Here is a 25,082-nt window from a genome sequence, read left to right as displayed (position 1 = left end):
TGTTAAAAACAACAGAGTCCCACTTCTCCCTCATCATACATGACAAGTAGACCATCTGCGTTGATTGATGGCTCAACATAGGGATATATATCATTTGGGCAGTATAAATGCCATTTGGACCATGGTTCACTGACTTTTGGGTTTGGAAACCGACTTCCTATGATCGTACATGGCAAACGGACAAACATACTGATTTGGCACATTCAATACTTTCATACATGTATAATTGACAAAAAAAGAATTGGACATTTCATTTGCACATTTCTAATGGCATTTGGCAAAAAATATAAATATGTGACTTTTGACTTCCTATGAAATCATATTCCAAATGCACAAATCATATGCCTTATGCACAAGCAAATATGTCACTTTTGACTTCCTATGAAATCATATTCCAAATGCACAAAACATATGCCTTATGCACAAGCAAAAACAACCCAAAATATTATGTCAATAAAATATGTCAAAAGTATGTCCATACAGCTCTTATACATATAATTGAAATAAAAATAAAAAAAAAATCGAAAAACGGTCCAGAAACCACTTTTTTAGGGTTGAAAAGTTTTCAAAAAATATGTCATTTTTTCAAAATTTGACTCTTGGGACTTGAATTGTGTTACATTTGCAATATGAAAATTCACTGCGGAGAGCTCTAGCTATCTTTTGGATATTTGCTGTAATTTGGCACTTGCAATACTTCCACAAGTGACAAAAAAAAGCATTGGATATGTCATTTTGCCAAAAAAATGAAAAAAAAAATGTCACTTTTTTCCTATGAAATCATATTCAAAATGCACAAATCATATGCCTTGCGCACAAGCAAAAGCAACCCAAAAAACGACATCAATAAAAAACGTCAGAAGCATGTTCATACAGCTCTTATACATGTGTAATTGACATAACAATCGAAAAAAATTCGAAAAACGGTCCAGAAACCACTTTTTTACAAGATGCTAAGTTTTCAAAAAAAATATCATTTTATCAAAATCTGAGACTTGGGTAAGAATTGGGTATCATTTGCTGTATGAAAATCCAAGGTGGAGCGCGCTCGCCATCTAAAGGAAATTTGGGGTGTTACAATTGGCAATTGCCATCGGAAAATTGCCATATGATTGGCCCGGAGATGGGCCGCTTTGGGTGGTTTTTGCAATCGTGTGTATGATTCGTGCTATGCCAATATGTTGCCATGTTATTTTGTCCAAATCAGGGGGGTATTCCCTTACATAACCCCACTGCCATTATGGGGCACTCTGTCCACAACGTTCACAATCTCGCCCACACAACGCCATACACGTGGTCTGTGGTTGTGAGGCTGGTTGGATGTAATGCCAAATTATCTAAAAACAACTTTAGAGGTGGCTTTCCTGACAAGGTTTCTGACAGTTTGTGCAGAAATTCTTTGCTTGTGCAGACCCACAGATTCATCAACTTTCCGGGTGGCTGGTCTCAGACGATCGCGCAGGGGAAGAAGCCAGATGTGGAGGTCCTGGGCTGGCGTGGTTACACGTGGTCTGCGGTTATGAGGCCGGTTGGAAGTACTGTCAAATTCTCTAAAATGGCATTGAAGGCGGTTATGGTAGAGAAATTAACTTCTCTGGCAACAGCGCTCATGGACATTCATGCAGTCAGCATGCCAATTGCACTCTCCCTCAAAACTTGAGACATCTGTTGCATTGTGTTGTGTGACAATACTGCACATTTTAGAGTGGCCTTTTATTGTCCCCAGTGCAAGGTGCACCTGTGTAATGATCATGCTCTTTAATCAGCTTCTTGATATGCCACACCTGTCTTGGCAAAGGAGAAATGCTCACTAACCGTTGTAAACAAAACACATTTGAGAAATAAGCTTTTTGTGTGTGTGGAAAATGTCTGGGAAACATGGGACCAACACTTTACATGTTGTGTTTTTTTTGTTGTTCAGTGTATATACAATGAAAACTTCAAAAACACCTACTGTACATCATTTGAAACGCTGCCCAGGTTTTGCTTTGTGATGATACAGGGGGATACTCAGATTGTTTAGTGATTCTGGTCTGAATATACAGTAGTGAAGCTGTAGTCAAGCTAATATTTTAGGCTAAATGATTAAGCTATAATGTAGAATTGTTCATGGTTTAATTAATTTTTATCACACAATTTCTTTAAGATTTGCAACCATCCCATTGCAGTATCATCCACATTAGACTAAATGCAAATAGAAAAAAATCCATATTATTTTTGCCTCATTTAAATCGATGTCTGTTCTTCAAATTAGCTCGGACTTACTGGGACTTAGACAATGTTTCAATGAACCACAGACTTATTCTGTAAAACAAAGACAATAAAAAGCATTTCCTAATTTCATTCTATCTTACCAAAACTAGTTAAGCAGCTTTGACTGTTGAACCATGCAAATTCTGTATAAGCCCCATCTATCAAACTGTCTAATCTAGACCATCCACACAGTTAAAGCTACATTCTGTGATTAGCAAGAAAGTGCTGTCCCTCCCCACCACTTGTTTTGGTATACAGCTGAACATTGAACAGCTTCCCAAATCTCAGACTGTAGCTTTAACTAAAACACGATGCCGCTTGACATGCAATGTCAGGCTAGAAGGAGAGCAGACTTCATAGACAAAATGTTTGATGTCATGAATGGGTATGGCAGATATACGTTCCAGACATTATGTTTGTGTTGGATAGTAGCGCTGGGAATTGCCAGGGACCTCACGATACGATGTTATCACAATGCAGCGTGTATAAAATAGTGAAGGTGAAGTACCCTGAGAGGCTATTATCTCCCCATAATATTTTATTGTTCAATTAATCAAAGATAAAATTAATCATTTAAGTCCCATATGATTCTTTCATTTAATGTGATAAATTCAACATCAAATGATGTGTAACAGCGCATGTGGTCTGTGACCCACGCTGACAGGACTGCTTTAATATTCCTATCTGATGGGTGCTTCATGAGAATTTAAACTGAATGAATTTGAATGTTTAGAATATTTTATTGTATTGCTTCAAGTGAGGGATCACCAAATAGTTATGTCAGCGTCTATGTCAAACATCCGTCCAAACATATAGGGTCAGTTTCCTGGACCCAGATTAAGTTACTCCTGGACTAAAAAGCATGTTGAATGGAGAATCAACAATGAAAGTAACTAGTCCAGGACTAGGCTTAATCTGTATCCGGGATACCATCCCAAAGAACAAGACATACTTTTTTATTTTCTTCAAATAATAGGAGTTACTGTTTCCAGTGCTGTTTCCAGAGTACTGTTTCCAGCCCCTTCCATGTACACCAACCCCCAGTGGGCTCCGATGGAGGTGATCCCGGCACCGTTGAAGCGACCGCTGAGCAGCCTCAGCTCATTGCCCATGTTGGCTGGGTAGAAGTTGAAGGAGACTTGGTTGGGCAGGCCGGCTGACAGAGTGCGCCCCATGTTGGTGGTTAACACCAGGTAGCAGATGTAGTCTGCTGGGTTGTACTTCCCAGACACCTCGACGATGGCCTCATCATTAAACAGCTCCATCTCCTGCTTTTCACCCCCTTCACCACCGAACACAGGAGACCAGGTGGAGCCGTATCTCAGCTGGAACCTAAAACAGAGGAAGCTTTTCACGTTGGTTGTGTTTTGATAAGGCACATTCAGACCGAGAGAGCAGGTAGCGTCAGAGAATATCAAGGAATGACATTTTACATTGTACTCTGGGTTAGATAAGATTACACTATTGTTTGGTCATGTACTGAATATGTAATAAACACAATTAATAAATACAGAAAGAATGCATGTTGTGTAGTGTAGTTGGACTGAGTCAGTGGTGTGTGTTGGGTAGTGTAGTTGGACTGAGTCAGTGGTGTGTGTTGGGTAGTGTAGTTGGACTGAGTAAGTGGTGTCTGTTCATGGGTCAGGGTCTGCTCACCCGCTGATGTAGGCGTTGCTGTTGCTGTTGTAGTAGTAGTAGTAGTAGTAGTTGTTGTTGGTCTCCCACACTCTGACTGCTGTGATGCGTCCCTCACCGTAGGAAGCAAATGGGGTCCCACCTCCCTGACCCACCGCAGAGGAATACGAGTACGGGTCTTTGATGGCTAAAATAACATGGGCAATATGTTTACTATATTAATAATACATATTTTACCAACACATATCTGAAAGATCTTTACATTATGAATAAAGTGCAGATGAATTAACTAAAGTACATTCTGCAATGATTTAATCCATCAGCTTTTGTCTCAAAGAAGAACTCCTAAGTCTAACTGAAAAAGACAAGTTGGTGAAAGCACAAAAGCTATTACTTAATAATTATAATTCAGAATTGTATTTTTATTACTCACGCATTGCCAAGCAGCTAGCCAAGAACACTGTGACAACCAGGATTGAGAACATTCTGCAAAAGGAAGGCATCAATACTTAAGACCTGTAACAGCTTTTTTCGGAAGGAGTGGACCAAAGCGCAGCACGTGTTCATGATATTTTATTTACACAAACACTCAAACAAACCGAAAAGCCAAACAGTTCTGTCAGGTACACTAACAAAACAGAAAACAACTACCCACAAACACAGGTGGGAAAAAGTCTGCCTAAGTATGATTCCCAATCAGAGACAACGATAGACAGCTGCCTCTGATTGGAAACCATACTCGGCCAAAACAAAGAAATAGAATGCATAGAATGCCCAGGGCGTGATAAGACCTTAAATTTAAGTCAATTTTACTCTCACTCCGTTTCACTTTAAATGGTAAAACTTGAAATAATGTAGTTAATAATGTTTTTCATAGTAGTTTGTCAAAACAACTAAGTCCTTTTACCTGTCAGGTCAACCAGTGTTTCCTAGGAGGGAAAAAAAAATAACCTTTTGAATTGTGACGTAACAAACAACAAACCATTCTTGAATGTGAAATGTTATAAAACAGCTCTAAAAAGTTGATACTACTCTTGTTTACTACAATCACTCTTGCAGTGCTAAGCTACTGTCACATTAAAAATAATGTCAGATCATTGAATTTAAATTTAGAGGCAAAAGGGCAAAAATGTTTGTGCCCAAATACCAAGAGATAATGAGTATTAACTTCATAACATTTCCCACACCAGTATCATGCATTGAATACACATTTTCTATTTAGTTAGTTGTGTAGTTACCCACAGTGCTATCTTGAGATGTGTGTGAAAAGCTTCTTATCTCTCTCTCTGCCAGGTCCTTCTAGTCTACTGCTTTGTCTAAGATCTGCATTTATACCTGCTGAACATTCCATCAGCTCTAGATTGAAGGATCATGACAAAGAACACCTTTAGTCAGTCACTCACTGTAGAGACGTCAGACATTGTTCACTAATTGGTCGAGGCTACTTTGGGAGGGAGTGTCAAGGAATATTATAAGGAAAAAAATATTGTATTCTTTTGAATTGTAACAAATGAATGATCTGAAATAGGGATTCAAAAAAGATACAATCTAACAACCGAACAATTCAAATAATATACCAACATCGTACGAATGTGTACAAAAATCACTCAAAATCAGTCTCCCAATCTTCAGTTGTTTTATTACACCAAGAGGAACTCCTTCCCTTCAAACATTAACACGCTGAAAAAGACAAGTGGATCTGGTCATTAATAGGTTTGCTCATATACCTTTTTAATTGTAGAATATTTGTTTCAGTACATGTATTTCAATTTAATTCTAGAGGGGCAGATGAGATTCTCAATTTTTCATCTCCATTATTGTCCAACATATTTTGCAGTCTGTTACAATACTCACATCTTCATTAAATCACTGGCAACCTGTACATGTTACTACAGGAAAACAATATGATTTCATTTTCTGCAGATTAACCAGATAAATATCAGTAGGAGCTACAAAGTGAGAAAATAAATATTTGTATACAGATGACAAAGTGAAATACTTTGAGGCACTTGTTACTACCTATCCATAATATTTGTTAGTTCAATTAACACATTAATACAAATATATAATGTAGGACCTTTTTGATCAAAAATAACTGTCAATATAAATCAAAATTGCTATATTAACTACTTTTGTGTATGCAAGTTGAGTTATCTTTTTTGTTTTACAGTAGGGGAAAAAAGTATTTGATCCCCTGCTGATTTTGTACGTTTGCCCACTGATAAAGAAAGGATCAGTCTATAATTTTAATGGTAGGTTTATGTGAACAGTGAGAGACAGAATAACAACAACAATATCCAGAAAAACGCATGTCAAAAATGATATAAATTGATTTGCATTTTAATGAGGGAAATAAGTATCGGCGCCATGGATTTGAGTCATCCAGTTGTTCAACTTGCAGAGAAAGGATTCCAAAAATCTACCCCTAAACTTTGTTTCAACAAGTCAAAATACATTTCTATTTACTCCTCGGATACCCTAAAATGTAATCAAACTATAATATTTATTTCGGAAAGAAATATGTTCAATAGGAAAATTTTAGCAGGTGCGTAATGTCTTCATGGCGCGCACAAACACACATTTCCAAGAATGTGTCCTTCTACTAAAACTTATATTTTTAATTTTACTCATTGACAAGTGTAGTTGGACTGAGTCAGTGGTGTGTGTTGGGTGGTGTAGTTGGACTGAGACAGTGGTGTCTGTTGGGTAGTGTAGTTGGACTGAGACAGTGGTGTCTGTTGGATAGTGTAGTTGGACTGAGACAGTGGTGTCTGTTATGTAGTGTATTTGGACTGAGTCAGTGGTGTGTGTTGGGTAGTGTAGTTGGACTGATTCAGTGGTGTGTGTTGGGTAGTGTAGTTGGACTGAGTCAGTGGTGTCTGTTGGGTAGTGTAGTTGGACTGAGTCAGTGGTGTCTGTTGGGTAGTGTAGTTGGACTGATTCAGTGGTGTCTGTTCATGGGTCAGGGTCTGCTCACCCGCTGATGTAGGCGTTGCTGTTGTAGTAGTAGTAGTAGTAGTAGTAGTAGTTCTTGTTGGTCTCCCACACTCTGACTCCTGTGATGCGTCCTTCACCGTAGGAAGCAAATGGGGTCCCACCTCCCTGACCCACCGCAGAGGAATACGAGTGCAGTTCTTTCATGGCTAAAATAACATGGGCAATATATTCACTATATTCATAATACAAATGTATGTATACATTATTTTAATTTTACCAACACATTTCTCAAAGATCTTTACACTATGAATAAAGTGCAGATTAATTTACTAAAGTACATTCTGCAATGCTGTAATCCATCAGAGGAACTGAAAAAGACAAGTTGATGAAAGCACAAAAGCTATTATTTAATGATTAAATTATTATTCACAATTGTATTTTTATTATTCATGCTTTGCCAAGCAGCTGGCCAAGAACACTGCTGAGGGGAGGACTGCTCCAAATAATGGCTGGAACGGAGCAAATAGAATGGCATCAAACACATGGAAATCATGTGTTTGTTGTATTTGATACCATTCCACTCAGTCGGCTCATGTGATTACCACGAGCCCATCCTCCCCTATTAAGGTGCCACCAACCTCCTGTGGTGACAAATATGATTGAGAACATTCTGCCAAAGATAGTCATCATTCCTCCCCTCTCTCTCCAGATGAAATCTTGCGTCTTGTGACGGCCGGCCGCCCAACAACCTGCCCGCTTGACCCTATCCCCTCCTCTCTTCTCCAGACCATTTCCGGAGACCTTCTCCCTTACCTCACCTCGCTCATCAACTCATCCTTGACCGCTGGCTACGTCCCTTCCGTCTTCAAGAGAGCGAGAGTTGCACCCCTTCTCAAAAAACCTACACTCGATCCCTCCGATGTCAACAACGACAGACCAGTATCCCTTCTTTCTTTTCTCTCCAAAACTCTTGAACGTGCCGTCCTTGGCCAGCTCTCCTGCTATCTCTCTCAGAATGACCTTCTTGATCCAAATCAGTCAGGTTTCAAGGCTGGTCATTCAACTGAGACTGCTCTTCTCTGTGTCACGGAGGCTCTCCGCACTGCTAAAGCTAACTCTCTCTCCTCTGCTCTCATCCTTCTAGACCTATCTGCTGCCTTTGATACTGTGAACCATCAGATCCTCCTCTCCACCCTCTCCGAGTTGGGTATCTCCGGCGCGGATCACTCTTGGATTGCGTCCTACCTGACAGGTCGTTCCTACCAGGTGGCGTGGCGAGAGTCCGTCTCTGCACCACGTGCTCTCACCACTGGTGTCCCCCAGGGCTCAGTTCTAGGCCCTCTCCTATTCTCGCTATACACCAAGTCACTTGGCTCTGTCATATCCTCACATGGTCTCTCCTATCATTGCTACACAGACGACACACAATTCATCTTCTCCTTTCCCCCTTCTGATAACCAGGTGGTGAATTGCATCTCTGCATGTCTGACAGACATATCAGTGTGGATGACGGATCACCACCTCAAGCTGAACCTCGGCAAGACGGAGCTGCTCTTCCTCCCGGGGAAGGACTGCCCTTTCCATGATCTGCCCTTTCCTGAAACCCCACCTCTTTAAGGAATACCTGGGATAGGATAAAGTAATCCTTCTAACCCCCTCCCCCAAAAAAGATATAGATGTACTATTGTAAAGTGGTTGTTCCTATGGATATCATAAGGTGAATGCACCAATTTGTAAGTCGCTCTGGATAAGAGCGTCTGCTAAATGACGTAAATGTAAATGTAAATTCCTAATGACCTTTCATTTCACTCAGTTTCACTTTCACTTCACTTCAAATGGTAAAACTTGAAATAATTTTGTTAATAATGTTTTTCATAGTAGTTCACAAAAACAAGCGAGGCAATTTACCTGTCAGGTCAACCACCCCTAGGGGGGAAAAGAAAAGACACTTTTTATAATTTTGAAATCTGACCTAACAAACAACATTTACAGCTGCTGAACATTCCATCAGCTCTAGATGGAAGGAGCATGATGGAGAACAGCTTTATTAACTTACTATAAAATGAATCATGCAACAATAACAAAGATTTCACTGAGTTACAGTTCATATAAGGAAATCAATCAATTGAAATAAATAAATTAGGCCCTAATCTATGGATTTCACATGACTGGGAATACAGATATGCATCTGTTGTTCACAAATACCTTTTAAAAAACTAGGGGAGTGGATCAGAAAATCAGTCAGTGTCTGGTGTGACAGGGTTGATCAGGCTGTTGACTGTGGAATGTTGTCCCACTCCTTTTGAATGGCTGTGCGGAGTTGCTGGATATTGCCGGGAACTAGAACACGCAGTCATACACACTGATCCGGAGCATTCCAAACATGCTCAGTGGGTGACATGTCTGGTAAGTATGCAGGCCATGGAAGAACTGGGACATTTTCTGCTTCCAGGAATTGTGTATAGATCCTTGCGACATGGGGCCGTGCATTATCATGCTGGAACATGAGGTGAAGGCTGCGGATGAATGGCATGACAATGGATGGGCCTCAGGATCTCGTCACAGTATCTCTGGGCATTCAAATTGCCAACGATAAAAAGTTTGTGTTTGTTGTCCATAGCTTATGCCTGCCCATATCATAACCCACCGCCACCATGGGGCACTTTGTTCACAACGTTCACAATCTCGCCCACACAATGCCATACACGTAGTTTGTGGTTGTGAGGCCGGTTGGACATACTGCCAAATTATCTAAAAACAACATTAGAGGCGGCTTATGGTAGAGAAATTAACATTAAATTATCTGGCAACAGCTCTGGTGGCCATTTTTGCATTTAGCATGCCAATTGCACACTCCCTCAAAACTTGAGACATCAGTGACATTGTGTTGTGTGACAAAATTGCACATTTTAGAGGGGCCTTTTATGGTCCCCAGCACAAGCTGTATCTGTGATCATGCTGTTTAATCAGCTTCTTGATATGCCATACCTGTCACATGGATGGATTATCTTGGTAAAGGAGAAATGCTCACTAACAGGGATGTAAACACATTTGTGCACAACATTTGAGAGAAATACGCTTTTTGTGCGTATGGAAAATTTCTGGGATCTTTTATTTCAGCTCATGAAATATGGAACCAACATTTTATATGTTTCGTTTATATTTTTTGTTCAGTGTACAGTAGTTAGTTCACATGAAGATGTATGTAATTCATCTCTATTGAACAAAACAACAAAATCTGGACATTCTGGAGTCCTACTTTGACAGTAAAATATAAGAACTATAGTCTATTGTCAACCCAAAGTTCATGACAATCGCTGGATTAGGTTGCATCACGCATTCCTGCTTGGACATGTTAGATGAAACAACTTGAATACCTCTGTAGTTTATTATTTATACTTTGTAATAAAGCAATAAGAATGACTTAATAAGATGATTACTCGGGGCTGGTGCCCCCAACTGTAAAATGTTGTGACACCAGAGGAAAATGTTAGTCTGGAGCTCTGTAATAGTAACACTTAGGATAGATGTTCAATCAGGGGAACACGTGATTTAAAATATAGCCTAAGTTGTTAGATTCGCTTTTATAAAGTATAAGGCTTAAGCAGACAGACAGAGAGACAGAGAACAAGAAGAAGCACAGAGTGACAGCAGAGAAGATGCTGAGACAGATAGACAGCACAACAGGGAGGCAAACCAAATGTGACTCACCACCTGGATTCGGTCTTATGTAGCAACATTTGAAATTGGGCTTTTTACATTGGTAAAAAGTAGAGACTCAGAGCTACAAAATGGTATATCATACACTGCACTTCTGAGGAATAATAGGAAAGTAATTCTGCTTTGAATGTTGATAAACTTGTTAACTCACTTTTGAGAAAAGGGCCTTTGAATGTTTTGGTACCTACTGGAGAACTCTCCTTTGTCTACACCCATTCAGCATTGTTCACACACTCTTAAGCCAGCCCCACCCATCTATTTAAGGATTCATATGTGAGGTCATATGCTAAACAGTGAGTAGTGTAGTAAAGATTAAGACTAAAAGTGGTAGTAGCCTACAATAAGGAAAAATTCCAGGTAAACAGAAAGCGTCCAGATAAAAAATACTTTATAAATATTAGATGACGCTTACCCAGACACATTTGTCTAAATTGATGGGTCATGTGAAAGAAATGCTATAACCGCCAGCCACATCCAGTGGTGGAAAAAGTATTAATGTCATACTTGAGTAAATGTAATGATACCTTAATAGAAAATGAGAGAAGTAAAAGTAAAAGTCACCCAGTAAAATACTACTTGAGTAAAAGTCTAAAAGTATTTGGTTTTAAAAATACTTAAGTATCAAAAGTCAAAATATAAATCATTTTAAATTCCATATATTTATTCAGACGGCCCAATTTTCTTTCTTTTTTTTTATTGACGGATAGCCAGGGTCACACTCCAACACTAATTTACAAATGAAGCATTTGTGTTAAGTGAGTCAGCCAGATCAAATGCAGGTCAAGTCAATCAATAGTTTACTTGTTGTGGTATTCCTGCACAGCAAACACCAAACAAGCCACACTTGCGAGGAGTTAAAAAATAGATGGAACTTGGCTGCATTGGGTCAGAAGGATAGTGCGCCTGCAAACAACAAAATAACATTATGATAAATTACAATTAATTATCTCACCCCTGTCAATCTGTCTTTACAAAGCTCAGTGAAAGGTATTTGCCTGCCTCCCATATATATATATATATATATATATATATATATATATATATATATATATATATATAATTATATATATATATATATATAATTATATATATTATTATTTGTTTTGTTTTGTTTTGTTTGTATATCTATCTAGCCATCTATGTCCTTAATCAGTATAAAGGAGGAAATGTTGCTTACTTGTTGCTTACTTACATGCAAAATCAAAGCTGTAATGCAACCTGATCACTTTGCTTGCTGGTTCAGTAGGGGACACCAGAGACAACTGCAGGTCTTGACAGGTGGTCTTGCAGTCAGCAACCATCTTCTGGTAGACAGACCACTCACTCTGAACAAGCAGGAGATGCTGATCTTGCTTCTTCAACTTGGCTGATTTAACAGCTTCTGGCAGATTGGCAGATCTGAAGACCTGATAGTTGTTCATCTGACACTGCCAGTACAGGTCTGTCCTGGTCTTATTGCTCGAGATGTGGGGCAGCAATTTTCTCCACAGATCCATGAAGGAAGACAGCCCGACTACACGTATCGCTGGAAAATACGGAAATAATGTGAGTTCAATAAAAGTAATGCCAATCATGTTGGAGGTCAATTAAATAATCAAAATGTGTTTATGCTTTACATACCAAGTATTGCCATCGAATCATTTTAGAGTGCAAAAGCAGCAGTGACAAAAGCAGCAGTGACAATAACACAATAGATATGGTAGGAGAAAATCCAAAGAAAAACCAACCAGAATATTTTTTGTATGTCACTTGAGAGCCAATGCTCTTCCAATGGAACGTATAGGAAAAAAATTAAATCTAGCTCAGAGTATGCAATTCCTATGGCTTCCACTGGGTGTGAGTAGTCTTTGTTCAACGTTTCAGGCTTGTTAATTCCAAAACGAGGAAGAATAATGAGTTTTGATACAGGGACACAGACTTGGAAATCAGTGTATGCGCTCGCGACGAAGACAACACACACCTGTTAATATCATTTTCCTATTGAACATACTTCTTTCTGTATGAAATATTATAGTTTAATTACATTTTAGGGTATCTGAGGATTAAATTGAAACGTATTTTGACTTGGTTAAACAAAGTTTAGTGGTAGCTTTTTGGATTCCTTTCTCTGCATTTGGAATGAGTGGATCACTCAAATCGATGGCGCCAACTAAACAGACTTTTTGGGATATAATGAAGGATTTTATCTAACAAAACGACACTACATGTTGTAGTTGGGACCCTTTGGATTACAAATCAGAGGAAGATTTTCAAAAAGTAAGTGAATATTTAATCGCTATTTGTGAATTTATGAAACCTGTGCCGGTGGAAAAATATTTTGTGGGGCACTGTCCTCAAACAATCACATGGCATGCTTTCGCTGTAAAGCCTACTGTAAATTGGACAGTGCAGTTAGATTAACAAGAATGTAAGCTTTTAACCGATATAAAAGACACTAGTATGTACCCAAATGTTTAATATCCATACTTTTTATGGACACCTAGCCTTATTAAACCTTTCAGCTAACGCTGTCGGTCTCATTAGCTTCAGCGTGGGGACGCACCTCCTCACATTCTCTGGTCTTTAGTTTTGTAGATTTCTTAACCATTTGTGATGTCCGGTTCACACCGTCCGCCTACTTGGTCAATAGCGTGGTAGCTATTGACCAAATTTAAATTGCAAACCATTTCAACATGTAGCTACAGCTCCATGATCTCTGGTCTAATGAACATTTTGTCAGAAGTGGGTTTTATGCACTATGGGAAAGGGGGCATTCCATGATGCTAACGTAATGTCTGAGCTCACGTGGGTGTGGTCACTGACTAGTTAAGACTTTATATGAAAAACAATTCTCTCATTTAGACGACTGAAGTCACATTCATCTTCACACAAATAGTTTCACATTTAATCATGTAAGTTCCACAACATCGAGATGTGAATCTGATCACTGGGAAATATACACATTCAAAGATACAGTTATGTTGTTCTACTGTGCATGACCAATTAGCAATGCATTTGACAGGATTGGTCTTTAAGTACCCACGGATCATTCCAAATGTTTTGGATTACAGAAATAATGTTTCATTATTCAAACTTTTGATGTTTCTTTCCCATCAATACTGCAAACCCAACGGCAGATTTTCTACACAGTATTTACGACCGGTCATAAAACTGTTGGGAGAGAGAGAGATGGGGGGGGGGGAGAATATGGCGCCTATTATCCTTCCCCAACATGGCAAATCATGATAACAGTTACAGAGTTTAAAATCCCCTAGAATCTATTGTAACATTATAAAAAAATCCCGATTAAAATCTGTCAGTTTAAGCTAGAGATATCTGTTTTGCATGGGCTGCATCTCAATCCACCATATCTGCCTATGGTAGTCTTCCACATCTGCGGTGGAAAGTGGCCGAGCTACAGAAGTGTTTGTCAGACCATGAAACATCCCGAAAATCGGTTTTCTCACAAAATCGTGTGTAGGGTCTGAATGGTTTGGCCTACAAACTATTTAAATATGTTCCAGAGCTTTCTTGAGGATATAGGAGAGACACTTAAAAAAACATATTTTTTGACTGTATTTTTGCCATTTATGAATGCATTATTCAATGCGTTTCTGTGGTCTATAGTAGTAAAGGCCAAATTCAAAATTGTATATATTAGCTTTTTTACATATTTGTTTTATCCATAAGAGTGTCCTAAAATTCTAAGTCAAAAAGATAAATGATCCATGGTATGACCATCTTAAAACAATTCCATATGCTAGCTTAGACCACAGCTGTCAGCTCGAACCACCCAGTTTATCATTTTAATTTTGAAAGTACATTGGAATTATCCATCGGAGGTTGTCTAAGGGCTAGATTCAATCCATATAGCAGAAGTTCTGATTGAAATTAAAAGATTTGATTAGATTAATTCGGATCCCCATTAGCCGACACCAATGGTGACAGCTAGGCTTACTGGGGTCCGACATATAATGAAAAAGACATTACAGACAAAACAATAACATGTAGTGTGTGTGTGCATCTATCAGTTACACACGTCAGTACATATACACAACAAGTAGGTCACATGGGGGAGAGGCGTTGTGCCGTGAGGTGTTGATATATTTGTTTTTTGAAACCAGGTTTGCTGTTCACTTGTGCTATGTAAGATGGAAGGGACTTCCATGCACTCATGGCTCTGTATAATACTGTTTCCTTGAATTTGTTCTGGACTTGGGGACTGTGAAAAGACCCATGGTGGATTGTCTGGTGGGGTTAGTGTGTGTGTCATGTTGACTGTGCAAACAATTTGGAATTTCCAACACATTGTTTCTTATAAAAAGAAGAAGTGACGCAGTCAGTCTTTCCTCAACTCTTAGCCAAGAGAGACTGGCATGCATATTATTAATATTAGCCCTCTGATTACAATGGAGAGCAAGATGTGCCGCTTTTTTCTGGACCAGCTGCAGCTTAACTAGGTCCTTGCAAAACTTGACCATATGACTTGACAATAATCGAGATAAGATAAAACTAGAGCCTGCAGGACTTGCTTTGTGGAGTGTGGTGTCAAAAAAGCAGAGCATCTCTTTATATTATGGACAGACCTCTCCCCATCTTTGCAACCATTGAATCTACATATTTTGACCATGACGGTTTACAATCTAAGGTAACACCAAGTAATTTAATCTCCTCAACTTGTTCAACAGCCACACTATTCATTACCAGATTGAGCTGAGGTCTAGAACTTAGGGAATGATTTGTACCAAATACAATGCTCTTAGTTTTAGAGATGTTCAGAACCAGTTTATTACTGGCCACCCATCCCAAAACAGACTGCAACTCTTTGATAAGGGTTTCAGTGACTTCATTAGCTGTGGTTGCTGTGGTTGCTGATGCGGACACACATGCTTTGTTTAATGCCAGTGGCGGGTCATTGGATAAAATTGAAAAAAGTAGAGGGCCAAGAGAGCTGCCTTGTGGTACACCACACTTTACATGTTTGACATTTGAGAACCTCCCAAAAATAAAAAACCTTGAGATATATTAGACAGATATCTCTGAATCAACGATATGGCAGATGTTGAAAACCCATAACACACCTTTCTTCAACAACAGGTTATGGTCAATAATATCAAAGGTTTCACTGAAATCTAACGCTACAGTACCCACAATTATTTTTATTTAACCTTTATTTAACCAGGTAGGCCAGTTGAGAGCAAGTTCTCATTTACAACTGCGACCTGGCCAAGATAAAGCAAAGCAGTGCAAAAAAAACAACAACACAGAGTTACACATAAACAAACGTACAGTCAATAACACAAAAGAAAATAAATAGAAAAATATATGTACAGTGTGTGCAAATGTAGAAGAGTAGGGAGGTAGGCAATAAATAGGCCCTAGAGGCAAAAATAATTACAATTTAGCAATTAAACAGTGAAGTGATAGATGTGCAGATGATGATGTGCAAGTAGAGATACTGGGGTGCAAAAGAGCAAGAGGGCAAGTAATAATATGGGGATGAGGTAGTTGGGTGTACTATTTACAGATTGGCTGTGTACAGGTACAGTGATTGATAAGCTGCTCTGACAGCTGACGCTGAAAGTCAGAGAGGGAGATTGTCACGTCCTGACCCTAGTAAGATGTTATTTTCTATAGTAGAGTAGGTCAGGGTGTAACAGGGGGTGTTTTGTGTTTTTCTATGTTTTCTATTTCTATGTTTGTGTTCTAGGTTTTCTATTTCTATGTTTTTTGGGGGGGGTTGATCTCCAATTGGAGGCAGCTGGTCCTCGTTGCCTCTGATTGGAGATCATATTTAAGTAGGGGTTTTTCTGCCTGGGCTTGTGGGTAGTTGTTTTCCATTTTGTCTAAGTACCTGACAGAACTGTTGGCTGTTGTTTTTTGTTATTTTGTTTAAGTGTTATCATTAAAAGGAAATATGAGCACTTTACACACTGCACCTTGGTCCCCTTTATAAGACCCATGTTACAGAACTACCCACAATGATTGGATAAAGCGGCATGCCCGGGCTAAAATGGACACCTGGTCACGTAGTGAGTGGACGGAGAGGAGTAATTGGACCTGCGGCCAGGTAATTGAGAGATCCCGGAGCCTACCTGGGAAGAACGAGAGGCTGGGGGGGGCACACGGGTAGTTTGGCTGGGCCAGGGGTGAGGCCTGAGTCAACTCCCCGTGCTTTTTGTGGTGAGCATGTGCCTGCCTCTCGCACTCTCTCTCCAGTGCACCTCCATAGCACAGTATGTCCTGTGCATGCTCCTCGCGCTCTCCCTCCAGTGCGCCTCCAGAATCCAGTACGTCCTGTGCCTGTTCTTTGCACTCTCCCTCCAGTGCGCATCCATAACCCTGTACGGCCGGTGCCTGCTTTGAGCACTCGGTACTCAGTGCGTCTCCCCAGTCCGGTGAGACCGGTTCCTGCTCCACGTACAAAGCCTCCAGTGATAATTGATGGTCCGACGCCTGTAGAGATGATCCATAGCACTAAGCCTCTAGTGATGATCCATGGCCCGGAGCCTGTAGGGATATTCCATGGCACGAAGCCTCCAGAGGTAATCCATGGCCCGGTACCTGAAGAGATAATCCTTGGTAAAAAACCTGGAGGGATTATAAATGGAGCCTGTAGGGATAAACCAGGGCACGAAGCCTGTAGGAATAATCCCTGGCCCGGCACCTGTAGAGAGAATCCATGGTAAGAAGCCTCCAGTGATGATCCATGGCGTGGAACCTGTAGAGATGATCCATGGCATGGAGCCAGAAGCAACGGTCACTAGTCCGGAACCTATTATGACGCCTCCCAGTCCGGAGCCTCCGGCGACGCTTCTCCGTCCGGGGCACCCAGCGACACTCCTCAGTCCGGAGCCTCCAGCGACGCTCCCCAGTCCGGAGTCTCCAGCTACGCTTCCCAGTCCGGAGCCTCCAGCGACGCTCCCCAGTCCGGAGCCTCCAGCGACGCTCCCCAGTCCGGAGCCTCCAGCGACGGTCTGCAGCCCGGAGTGTTCAGCGGCGGTCTGCAGCCCGGAGTGTTCAGCGGCGGTCTGCAGCTCGGAGTCTTCAACGGCGATCTGCAGCCCAGAGTCTTCAACGGCGGTCTGCAGCCCAGAGTCTTTAGCGGTGGTCTGCAGCCCAGAGTCTTTAGCGGCGGTCTGCAGCCCAGAGTCTTCAGCGGCGGTCTGCAGCCCAGAACCTCCAGCAGCGGCCTGCAACCCAGAACCTCCAGCGGCGGCCTGCAGCCCAGAACCTCCAGCGGCGGCCTGCAGCCCAGAACCTCCAGTGGCAGCCTGCAGCCCAGAGTCTTCAACGGCGGTCTGCAGCCCAGAGTCTTCAGCGGCGGTCTGCAGCCCAGAGTCTTCAGTGGCGGTCTGCAGCCCAGAGTCTTCAGGGGCGGTCTGCAGCCCAGAGTCTTCAGCGGCGGCCTGCAGCCCAGAACCTCCAGCGGCGGCCTGCAGCCCAGAACCTCCAGCAGCAGCCTGCAGCCCAGAACCTCCAGCGGCGGCCTGCAACCCAGAACCTCCAGCAATGATCTACAGTCCGGTTCCTTCAACGACGATCCACAGTCAGGTGGTAATAAAGCAGAAGGATCAGCGGGTGGGGAGGGGAGTACACCCAGAACCGGAGCGGCCTCCTATGCTGGAGGTTAAGGTTATGTGGACTGCATTTGAGCCGCCATAGACAATTATCACCCTCCCTACCCTCCCTCCCCCTTTTTTTTTTTCTTTGGTTTGTTGCATTCGGAATCTGCACCTTTGGGGGGGGTACTGTCACGTCCTGAGCCTAGTCAGATGTTATTTTCTATAGTAGAGTAGGTCAGGGCGTGACAGGGAGTGTTTTCTGTTTTTCTATGTTTTCTATTTCTATGTTTGTGTTCTAGGTTTTCTATTTCTATGTTTTTTGGGGGTTGATCTCCAATTGGAGGCAGCTGGTCCTCGTTGCCTCTGATTGGAGATCATATTTAAGTAGGGGTTTTTCTTCCTGGGTTTGTGGGTAGTTGTTTTCCGTTTTGTCTATGTACCTGACGGAACTGTTGGCTGTCATTTTTTGTGATTTTGTTTAAGTGTTATCATTAAAAGGAAATATGAGCAATTTACACGCTGCGCCTTGGTCCCCTTTAGACGACCCTCATTACAGAGATATAAGTCTCCAGCTTCAGATATTTTGCAAGTCATTCCAGTCATTGGCCAGATGTATACAGAATGGTGTCGTCTGCGTAGAGGAGGATCATAGAATTTCCAGCAGCAACAGCGACATCATTGATATATACAGAGAAAAGAGTTGGCCTGAGATTTGAACCTTGTGGCAACCCCATAGAGACTGCCAGAAGTCCAGACAACAGGCCCTCCAATTTGACACTGTCAAAAGGTGTATTGGAGGCGAAGTCAGGTGCAGGAGAGCAGAGTATAATGAACAGGCGCACTTTTATTATAGTTCCAAAATGAGAGCACTACATAAATCAAACGCGCTCAAAAAAACAGAACATAAAAGTAAAGCGCGTAAACTAACACCACATAACATGAAACAATTACACACAAAACATGATGGGAAACAGAGGGTTAAATACAAGTAGCTTAATTGGGGAAATGAAAACCAGGTGTGTATGGAAACAAGACAAGACAAATCGAAATATGAAAAATGGAGCGTCAATGGCTAGAAAGCCAGTGCTGAGATGTTGGTCACGGTAGGGGTAGCCAGGTGGAAAGCATGGCCAGCCGTGGAAAAATGCTTATTGAAATTATCGATTTGATTATCGACAATCGTCTTATTATCAATTTCTTTCAACCAATCATCAGTCATTTGTGTCAGTGCAGAACAGTACATGTTGAATGCTCTTTATTAGCATGCTGGAAGTCTGTTGATAATTTGTTTACAGAGAAGTAGCATTGTATTTGGTCAAACACCATTTTTTCCAACAGTTTGCTAAGAGCTGGCAGCAAGCTCATAGGTCTGCTTTTAGAGCCAGTAAAGGCCGCTTTACCACTCTTGGGTAGGGGATATGCTTTGGCTTCTCTCCAGGCCTGAGAACAAAGACTTTCCTCTAGGTTCAGATGAAAGATTTGATGGATAGGAGAGGCTATAGAGTCCGCTACCATCCTCAGTAGCTTTGCATCAATGTTGTCAATGCCAGGAGGTTTGTCATTATTGATCGATAACAATACTTTCCCACGTCTCCCACACTAACATTGACAAAATTCAAACTTGCAATGCTTTTCTATCATTATTTGTTTTTTTTATACATGAGTACGATGGCTCACTCTTGATTGTTGGCATTTCCTGTCTAAGTTTGCCCACTTTGCCAATAAAGTAATTAATAAAATAATTGGCAATTGATTTTTGTGTTTCTGCCCATAATTTCATTTAAAGTACTCCAAAGTGTTTTACCATCATTCTTGATATCATTGATCTTGGCTTCATAATACAGTTTATTCTTCTTCTTTTTTTCTTCTCAATTTGCAGTAAGTCAGCCAGTCAGATGTGCTGCCAGACTTATTAGCCACATCTCTTTCGGTTATACAGTTTTTCAGTTCCTCGTCAATCTATGGAGCCTTAACAGTTCAAAAAACAAGTTTCTTAACAGGTGCATGTTTATCAATAGTTGGAAGAAGTAATTTCATAAATGTATCAAGTGCAGCATCTGGATGCCACTTATTAATCACATCAGACCAACAAATATTTTTAACATCATCCACATAAGAGTCATTGCAAAATCTTTTTTACGATCTTTTATACACTATTTTAGGCCCAGCTTTTGGAACTGTGGCTTTCCTGGATACAGCCACTATATTGTGATCACTGCATCAAATGGGTATGGATACATCTTTAGAACAAAGTTCTACACTATTAGTAGAAATGTGATCAATACATGTGGATGATCTTGTTCCTGTAGTGTTTGTAAACACCCTGGTAGGTTGATTAATAACCTAAATCCTCAGTTTACAGTGAGAAGCTTCCTCTTGAGCGGACTACATGATGAAAACGATTCAATATTCAGGTCCGCAAGAAAGTCGACCTCTCTGTTTACATCACATACACTATCAAGCATTTCACACATATTATTTAGAAACTGACTGTTAGCACTTGGTGGCCTATAGCAACAGCCCAAAATAAAAGGCTTTAGATGTGCCAGGTGAACCTGCAACCACAACACTTCAATAACACTTGACATAGGATCTTCTCTAAGCATTACAGGGATATGGCTCCTCCCCAATAGCATTCCTATCTCTTCTATAGATGTTATATCCTTGTATTGCTATTGCTGTATCATCAAATGAATTATCTAAGTGAGTCTCAGAAACGGCTAATATATTAATCTTATCTGATGTTAGCAAGTTATTGATTTCATGAACCTTATTTCTAAGGCTACATACAGCACAGTATATTAATATGGGCTATTTTCAGCCCTTTCCTGGGTAGCTTATCAGAGATAGACATAATATAGGAAAGATCAAACAAAGCAATAGAAAAAAATACATTCAGCAGCCCATTAATCAGTTTGTGTGTGTGTGTGTGTGTGTGTGTGTGTGTGTGTGTGTGTGTGTGTGTGTGTGTGTGTGTGTGTGTGTGTGTGTGTGTGTGTGTGTGGGTGTGGGTGTGTGTGTGTGTGTTGAAGATAATTTCCTATTGAGCTCACATATGCAGTTTTTCCCTTGAATGCAGTCTCCACCAACGCGAGAACATTGCCATTACAGTTCAATCACGCTATAAAGGGGAACTTCCGTGATACAGATTGAATTGAACCCTAACTGAAAAAGACAGTTTGAAGTGAAAACCTAAAACGAATTAATTCATTATTACAATTCAGAATTGTATTGTTATTACTCATGCATTGCCAAACAGCTGGCCAAGAACACTGACAAACAGGTTTGAGAACATTCTGGTATCAGGTATGACTCAGATGCAGACAGTGTAAAAAAAAAACAGGGAACACTCAAAAGGTGATAGGCCTGTGGCAGAGCAGGGAAGGGTGTTGCAGGCTTTTTTGACCCACATGTGTTCTTGGGTGGAGCAGGAGAGGACGAGGATGTCATCGAGATAGCTGAAGACAAACCGGCTCTACATGTCGCAGAGAACATCATTAACCAGAGCCTGGAGCACAGCAGGGGCGTTGCTGAGGCCAAATGGCATGACCAGATACTTGCAGTGACCGCTGGTCATGTTGAAGGCAGTTTTCCACTCGTCCCCTTCCTGTATCAACACTATAAGTGGGAGGCAGAAGGACGGATGAACCCAGCAGCTAGGGAGTCCTCAATGTAGGTCTCCATAGTCTTGGTCTCCAGACCCGACAAAGAGTCCCAATACCACGGGAACCTGAGGAGACTTATTGAGCAGGAACTGGATCATCTCGCTGTAGTTCCCTGACACATGTAGGTTGATGGTATTGTGGGTGACCCGGCCAATAGAGCACCCGTCTAGTGCTCTAAAGTCCATGGGAATGGAGAGGGGCTGAGTGGGGATATCCAGCTCGGAAACCAGGGTAGCGTCCATAAAGCTCCAGAGTCGATGCGTACCCAGAGAGATTTCGAATGGTTCCCCTACAGCAATATGGCATGAAAAGGAATGTGATTAAGGGGAGAGGAAAAGTTATCCGTATGGCCCACCAGAGCCTTTTAGTGGACAGGTGGAGACAAAATGACCAGTAGACCCGCAATATAGGCAACTCTTAGTGTGAAGCCTGTATAGCTGTTCAGCTGGAGACAGGCTAGCTCTGCCTAGTTGCATGGGTTCGGGAAGAGGTGAATCATCAGTCTTCGGAGGCTCCCGTGGGAACTCGGGTAACCAACAGAGCCGTCGGGGACTTCCAGTATACCACAGAGGCAAAGTGGTATCGACTCTCCTTCCTTCTTTCCCGTAGTCATACATCGATCCGAATGGTCAAGGCGATGAGCGATTTGAGATCCATCGGTAGTTCCCGGGCTGCAAGCTCGCCCTTTACTTCCTCTGATACTCCGTGTAGGAACGTGTTGAACAGCGCTTCCAGGTTCCAAGCACTCTCAGCTGCCAACGTGCGATAATCCACTGCGTAGTCTGTCACGGTGTCTTGGCATAGCTGGAGCAGCTTGCGAGAAGCCTCTCTCCTGGACAACGGAGATTCAAACACCATCCGAACTTCCTCCACGAACTCCTCCAGACTGAGGCAGATGGTGGATTGTTGCTCCCACACCGCCGTGGCCCAGGCGAGTGCCCTCCTGGACATTGGCGTAATGATGTACACTATCCTCGAGCAGTCCGAGGGGAATGAAGAAGGCTACAGCTCAAAAATGAAGAAGCACTGGGAGAGAAAAGCCTGGCAGGTTCCGGAATCTCCATCGTACCGCTCCGGAGGAGGTAAGCAGGGTTCTCGTGACACTGGGTTGACCGGGGAGGCGGCGCTGCTAATAGCCAAGTTACTGAGTGACAGGGAGGTTACCGTCATGGTAGGCTGCCTAACAGACAAGCTGCGGAATTCCTCCAGCAATGTGTTCAAAGCATGGTCATGGCGTTCGGCCAAGATCTGGAATCCTTCAATAAGACCGCGAAGCAACTCCTCGTGCCTTCCAATGGTGGCTCCTTGGGAGGAGAGGGCATTGCTGAGCTGGTCCGAGTCTGCTGGGTCAGTCATGGCCAGTTCGTACTATCAGGTTTCAGGTATGACCCAAATGCAGACAGTGTCGAAGTACAGGGGCAGGCAAACGACAGGTCAAGGACAGGCAGAGTGGAGACAATCACAAAGACAGGTGAAACAGATGAAGGTGTGACATCTGCAGAAGGGAGGCATCAATACTTAACCTCTATGGGCTAGGGGGCAGTATTGAGAATTTTGAAAAAAATATGTGCCCATTTTTAACTGCCTCCTACACCAACTCAGAAGCTAGAATATGCATATTATTGTTCAGGTTTGGATAGAAAACACCCTAAAGTTTCTAAAACTGTGTGAATGGTGTCTGTGAGTATAACAGAACTCCTATGGCAGGCAAAAACCTGAGAAGGTTTCATGCAGGAAGTACCCTGTCTGACAAGGTGTTGTTGTTCTTGCTTCTGTTTATTGAAGAGTCAGGATCTTAGCTGTAACGTGACAATTCCTAGGGCTCCAATATGCTCTCAGAACCCGGGAAAAAACCTGAACCATGACGAGGCAGCCTCAGGCTGAAACACAGAATCCCCTTTTCCAAGTGTCCCATCAGAGGACAATGGAATTAGGCGCGTGCGCGATTCGACCCCGTGCAGTATTTTCCTTCGGCTGTTTAGCTAATTGCAGATTCCCGGTCGGAATATTATCGCTTTTTTACGAGAATAATGGCTTAAAAATTGATTTTAAACAGCGGTTGACATGCTTCGAAGTACGGTAATGGAATATTTAGAATTTTTTGTCACGTTCTGCGCCATGTGCACGACCGTGATTTACCATTCTGATAGTGTCTAGAACGCACGAACAAAACGCCGCTGTTTGGATATAACGATGGATTATTTGGGAGCAAACCTACATTTGTTATTGAAGTAGAAGTCCTGGGAGTGCATTCTGACGAAGAACAGGAAAGGTAAGACCATTTTTCTTATAGGAAATGTGATTTTGGTGAAGGCTAAACTGGGTGGGTGTCTAAATAGCTAGCCCGTGATGGCTGGGCTAGTACTTAGAATATTGCAAAATGTGCTTCATCCGAAAAGCTATTTTAAAATCGGACATATCGAGTGCATAGAGGAGTAATGTATCTATAATTCTTAAAATAATTGTTATGCTTTTTGTGAACGTTTATCGTGAGTAATTTAGTAAATTGTTAGTAAATTCCCCGGAAGTTTGCGGGGGGGTATGCTTTTTCTGAACGTCACATGCTAATGTAAAAAACTGGCTTTTGATATAAATATGAACTTGATTGAACAGACATGCATGTATTGTATAACGTAATGTCCTAGGTGTGTCATCTGATGAAGATCATAAAAGGTTAGTGCTGCATTTAGCTGTGGTTTGGGTTTTTGTGACATTATATGCTAGCTTGAAAAATGGGTGTCTGATTATTTCTGGCTGGGCACTCTCCTGACATAATCTAATGTTTTGCTTTCGTTGTAAAGCCTTTTTGAAATCGGACAGTGTGGTTAGATTAACGAGAGTCTTGTCTTTAAATAGCTGTAAAATAGTCATATGTTTGAGAAATTGAAGTAATAGTATTTCAAACGTTTTAAAAATCGCGCCAGGATTCAACTGGCTGTTACGTAGGTGGGACGAATTCATCCCGCCGGTCCCATAGAGGCTAAGACTTTTCATTTCAAACAATTCAACTCTCACTATTTTACTTCAAATGCTAAAACTTGAAATAATTTAAACCTGGTGTTTATAGTATTTCACAAAAACAACTAAAGCATTTTACCTGTCAGGTCAACCACTGTTTCCTGGGGGGAATAAAATAAAATAAACTTTGAATTGTGAAATGTGACTTTACAAACCATTCTTGGATGTGAAATGTTATAAAACAGCTTTAAAAAGTTGAACCTACTCTTGTTTCCTACAATCACTCCTGCAGTGCTAAGCTATTGCCAAATAGATGTCGGATCATTGAATTGAAATTTAGAGGCAATAGGGCTAGAATGTTTATTTCTTT

At 41.5% G+C, this 25,082-nt stretch overlaps 1 protein-coding gene across 5 annotated transcripts; it reads right to left on the bottom strand.

The window, feature by feature from the left end:
• Positions 1-2,969: 2,969 nt before the first annotated feature.
• LOC115176407 (zymogen granule membrane protein 16) lies at positions 2,970-24,881 on the bottom strand. 5 transcript variants are annotated; one of them, XM_029736433.1, is made up of 5 exons: positions 5,131-5,213; positions 4,796-4,817; positions 4,322-4,374; positions 3,910-4,075; positions 2,970-3,585 (listed from the first exon to the last, which is right to left on the bottom strand). In XM_029736433.1, the coding sequence occupies exons 3-5, from the start codon at positions 4,371-4,373 to the stop codon at positions 3,219-3,221; spliced, it is 585 nt and encodes a 194-aa protein (XP_029592293.1). In that variant the 5' UTR covers position 4,374; positions 4,796-4,817; positions 5,131-5,213; the 3' UTR covers positions 2,970-3,218. The 5 variants fall into 5 exon arrangements, with proteins under 5 accessions (XP_029592293.1, XP_029592292.1, XP_029592294.1 ...); XM_029736432.1 differs by having other exon boundaries at positions 5,127-5,204; XM_029736434.1 differs by lacking the exon at positions 5,131-5,213 and adding an exon at positions 4,921-4,946.
• Between the last annotated feature and the right edge of the window lie 201 nt (positions 24,882-25,082).

Source organism: Salmo trutta, chromosome 37 (genome assembly GCF_901001165.1).
Source record: "Salmo trutta chromosome 37, fSalTru1.1, whole genome shotgun sequence".
NCBI classification, from domain to species: domain Eukaryota; kingdom Metazoa; phylum Chordata; class Actinopteri; order Salmoniformes; family Salmonidae; genus Salmo; species Salmo trutta.
This window is presented reverse-complemented; position numbering and strand designations above follow the sequence as displayed.

What these genes read in the sequence shown, in the direction of transcription:
- LOC115176407 (XM_029736436.1), bottom strand. Translation starts at nt 4,373, where the DNA reads ATGTTCTCAATCCTGGTTGTCACAGTGTTCTTGGCTAGCTGCTTGGCA. An exon ending in GGCTAGCTGCTTGGCAATGC is followed by an intron (nt 4,076 to 4,321) that starts GTGAGTAATAAA and finishes ATGTTATTTTAG; the next exon opens with CCATCAAAGACCCGTACTCG. An exon ending in AGCAACGCCTACATCAGCGG is followed by an intron (nt 3,586 to 3,909) that starts GTGAGCAGACCC and finishes CCTCTGTTTTAG; the next exon opens with GTTCCAGCTGAGATACGGCT.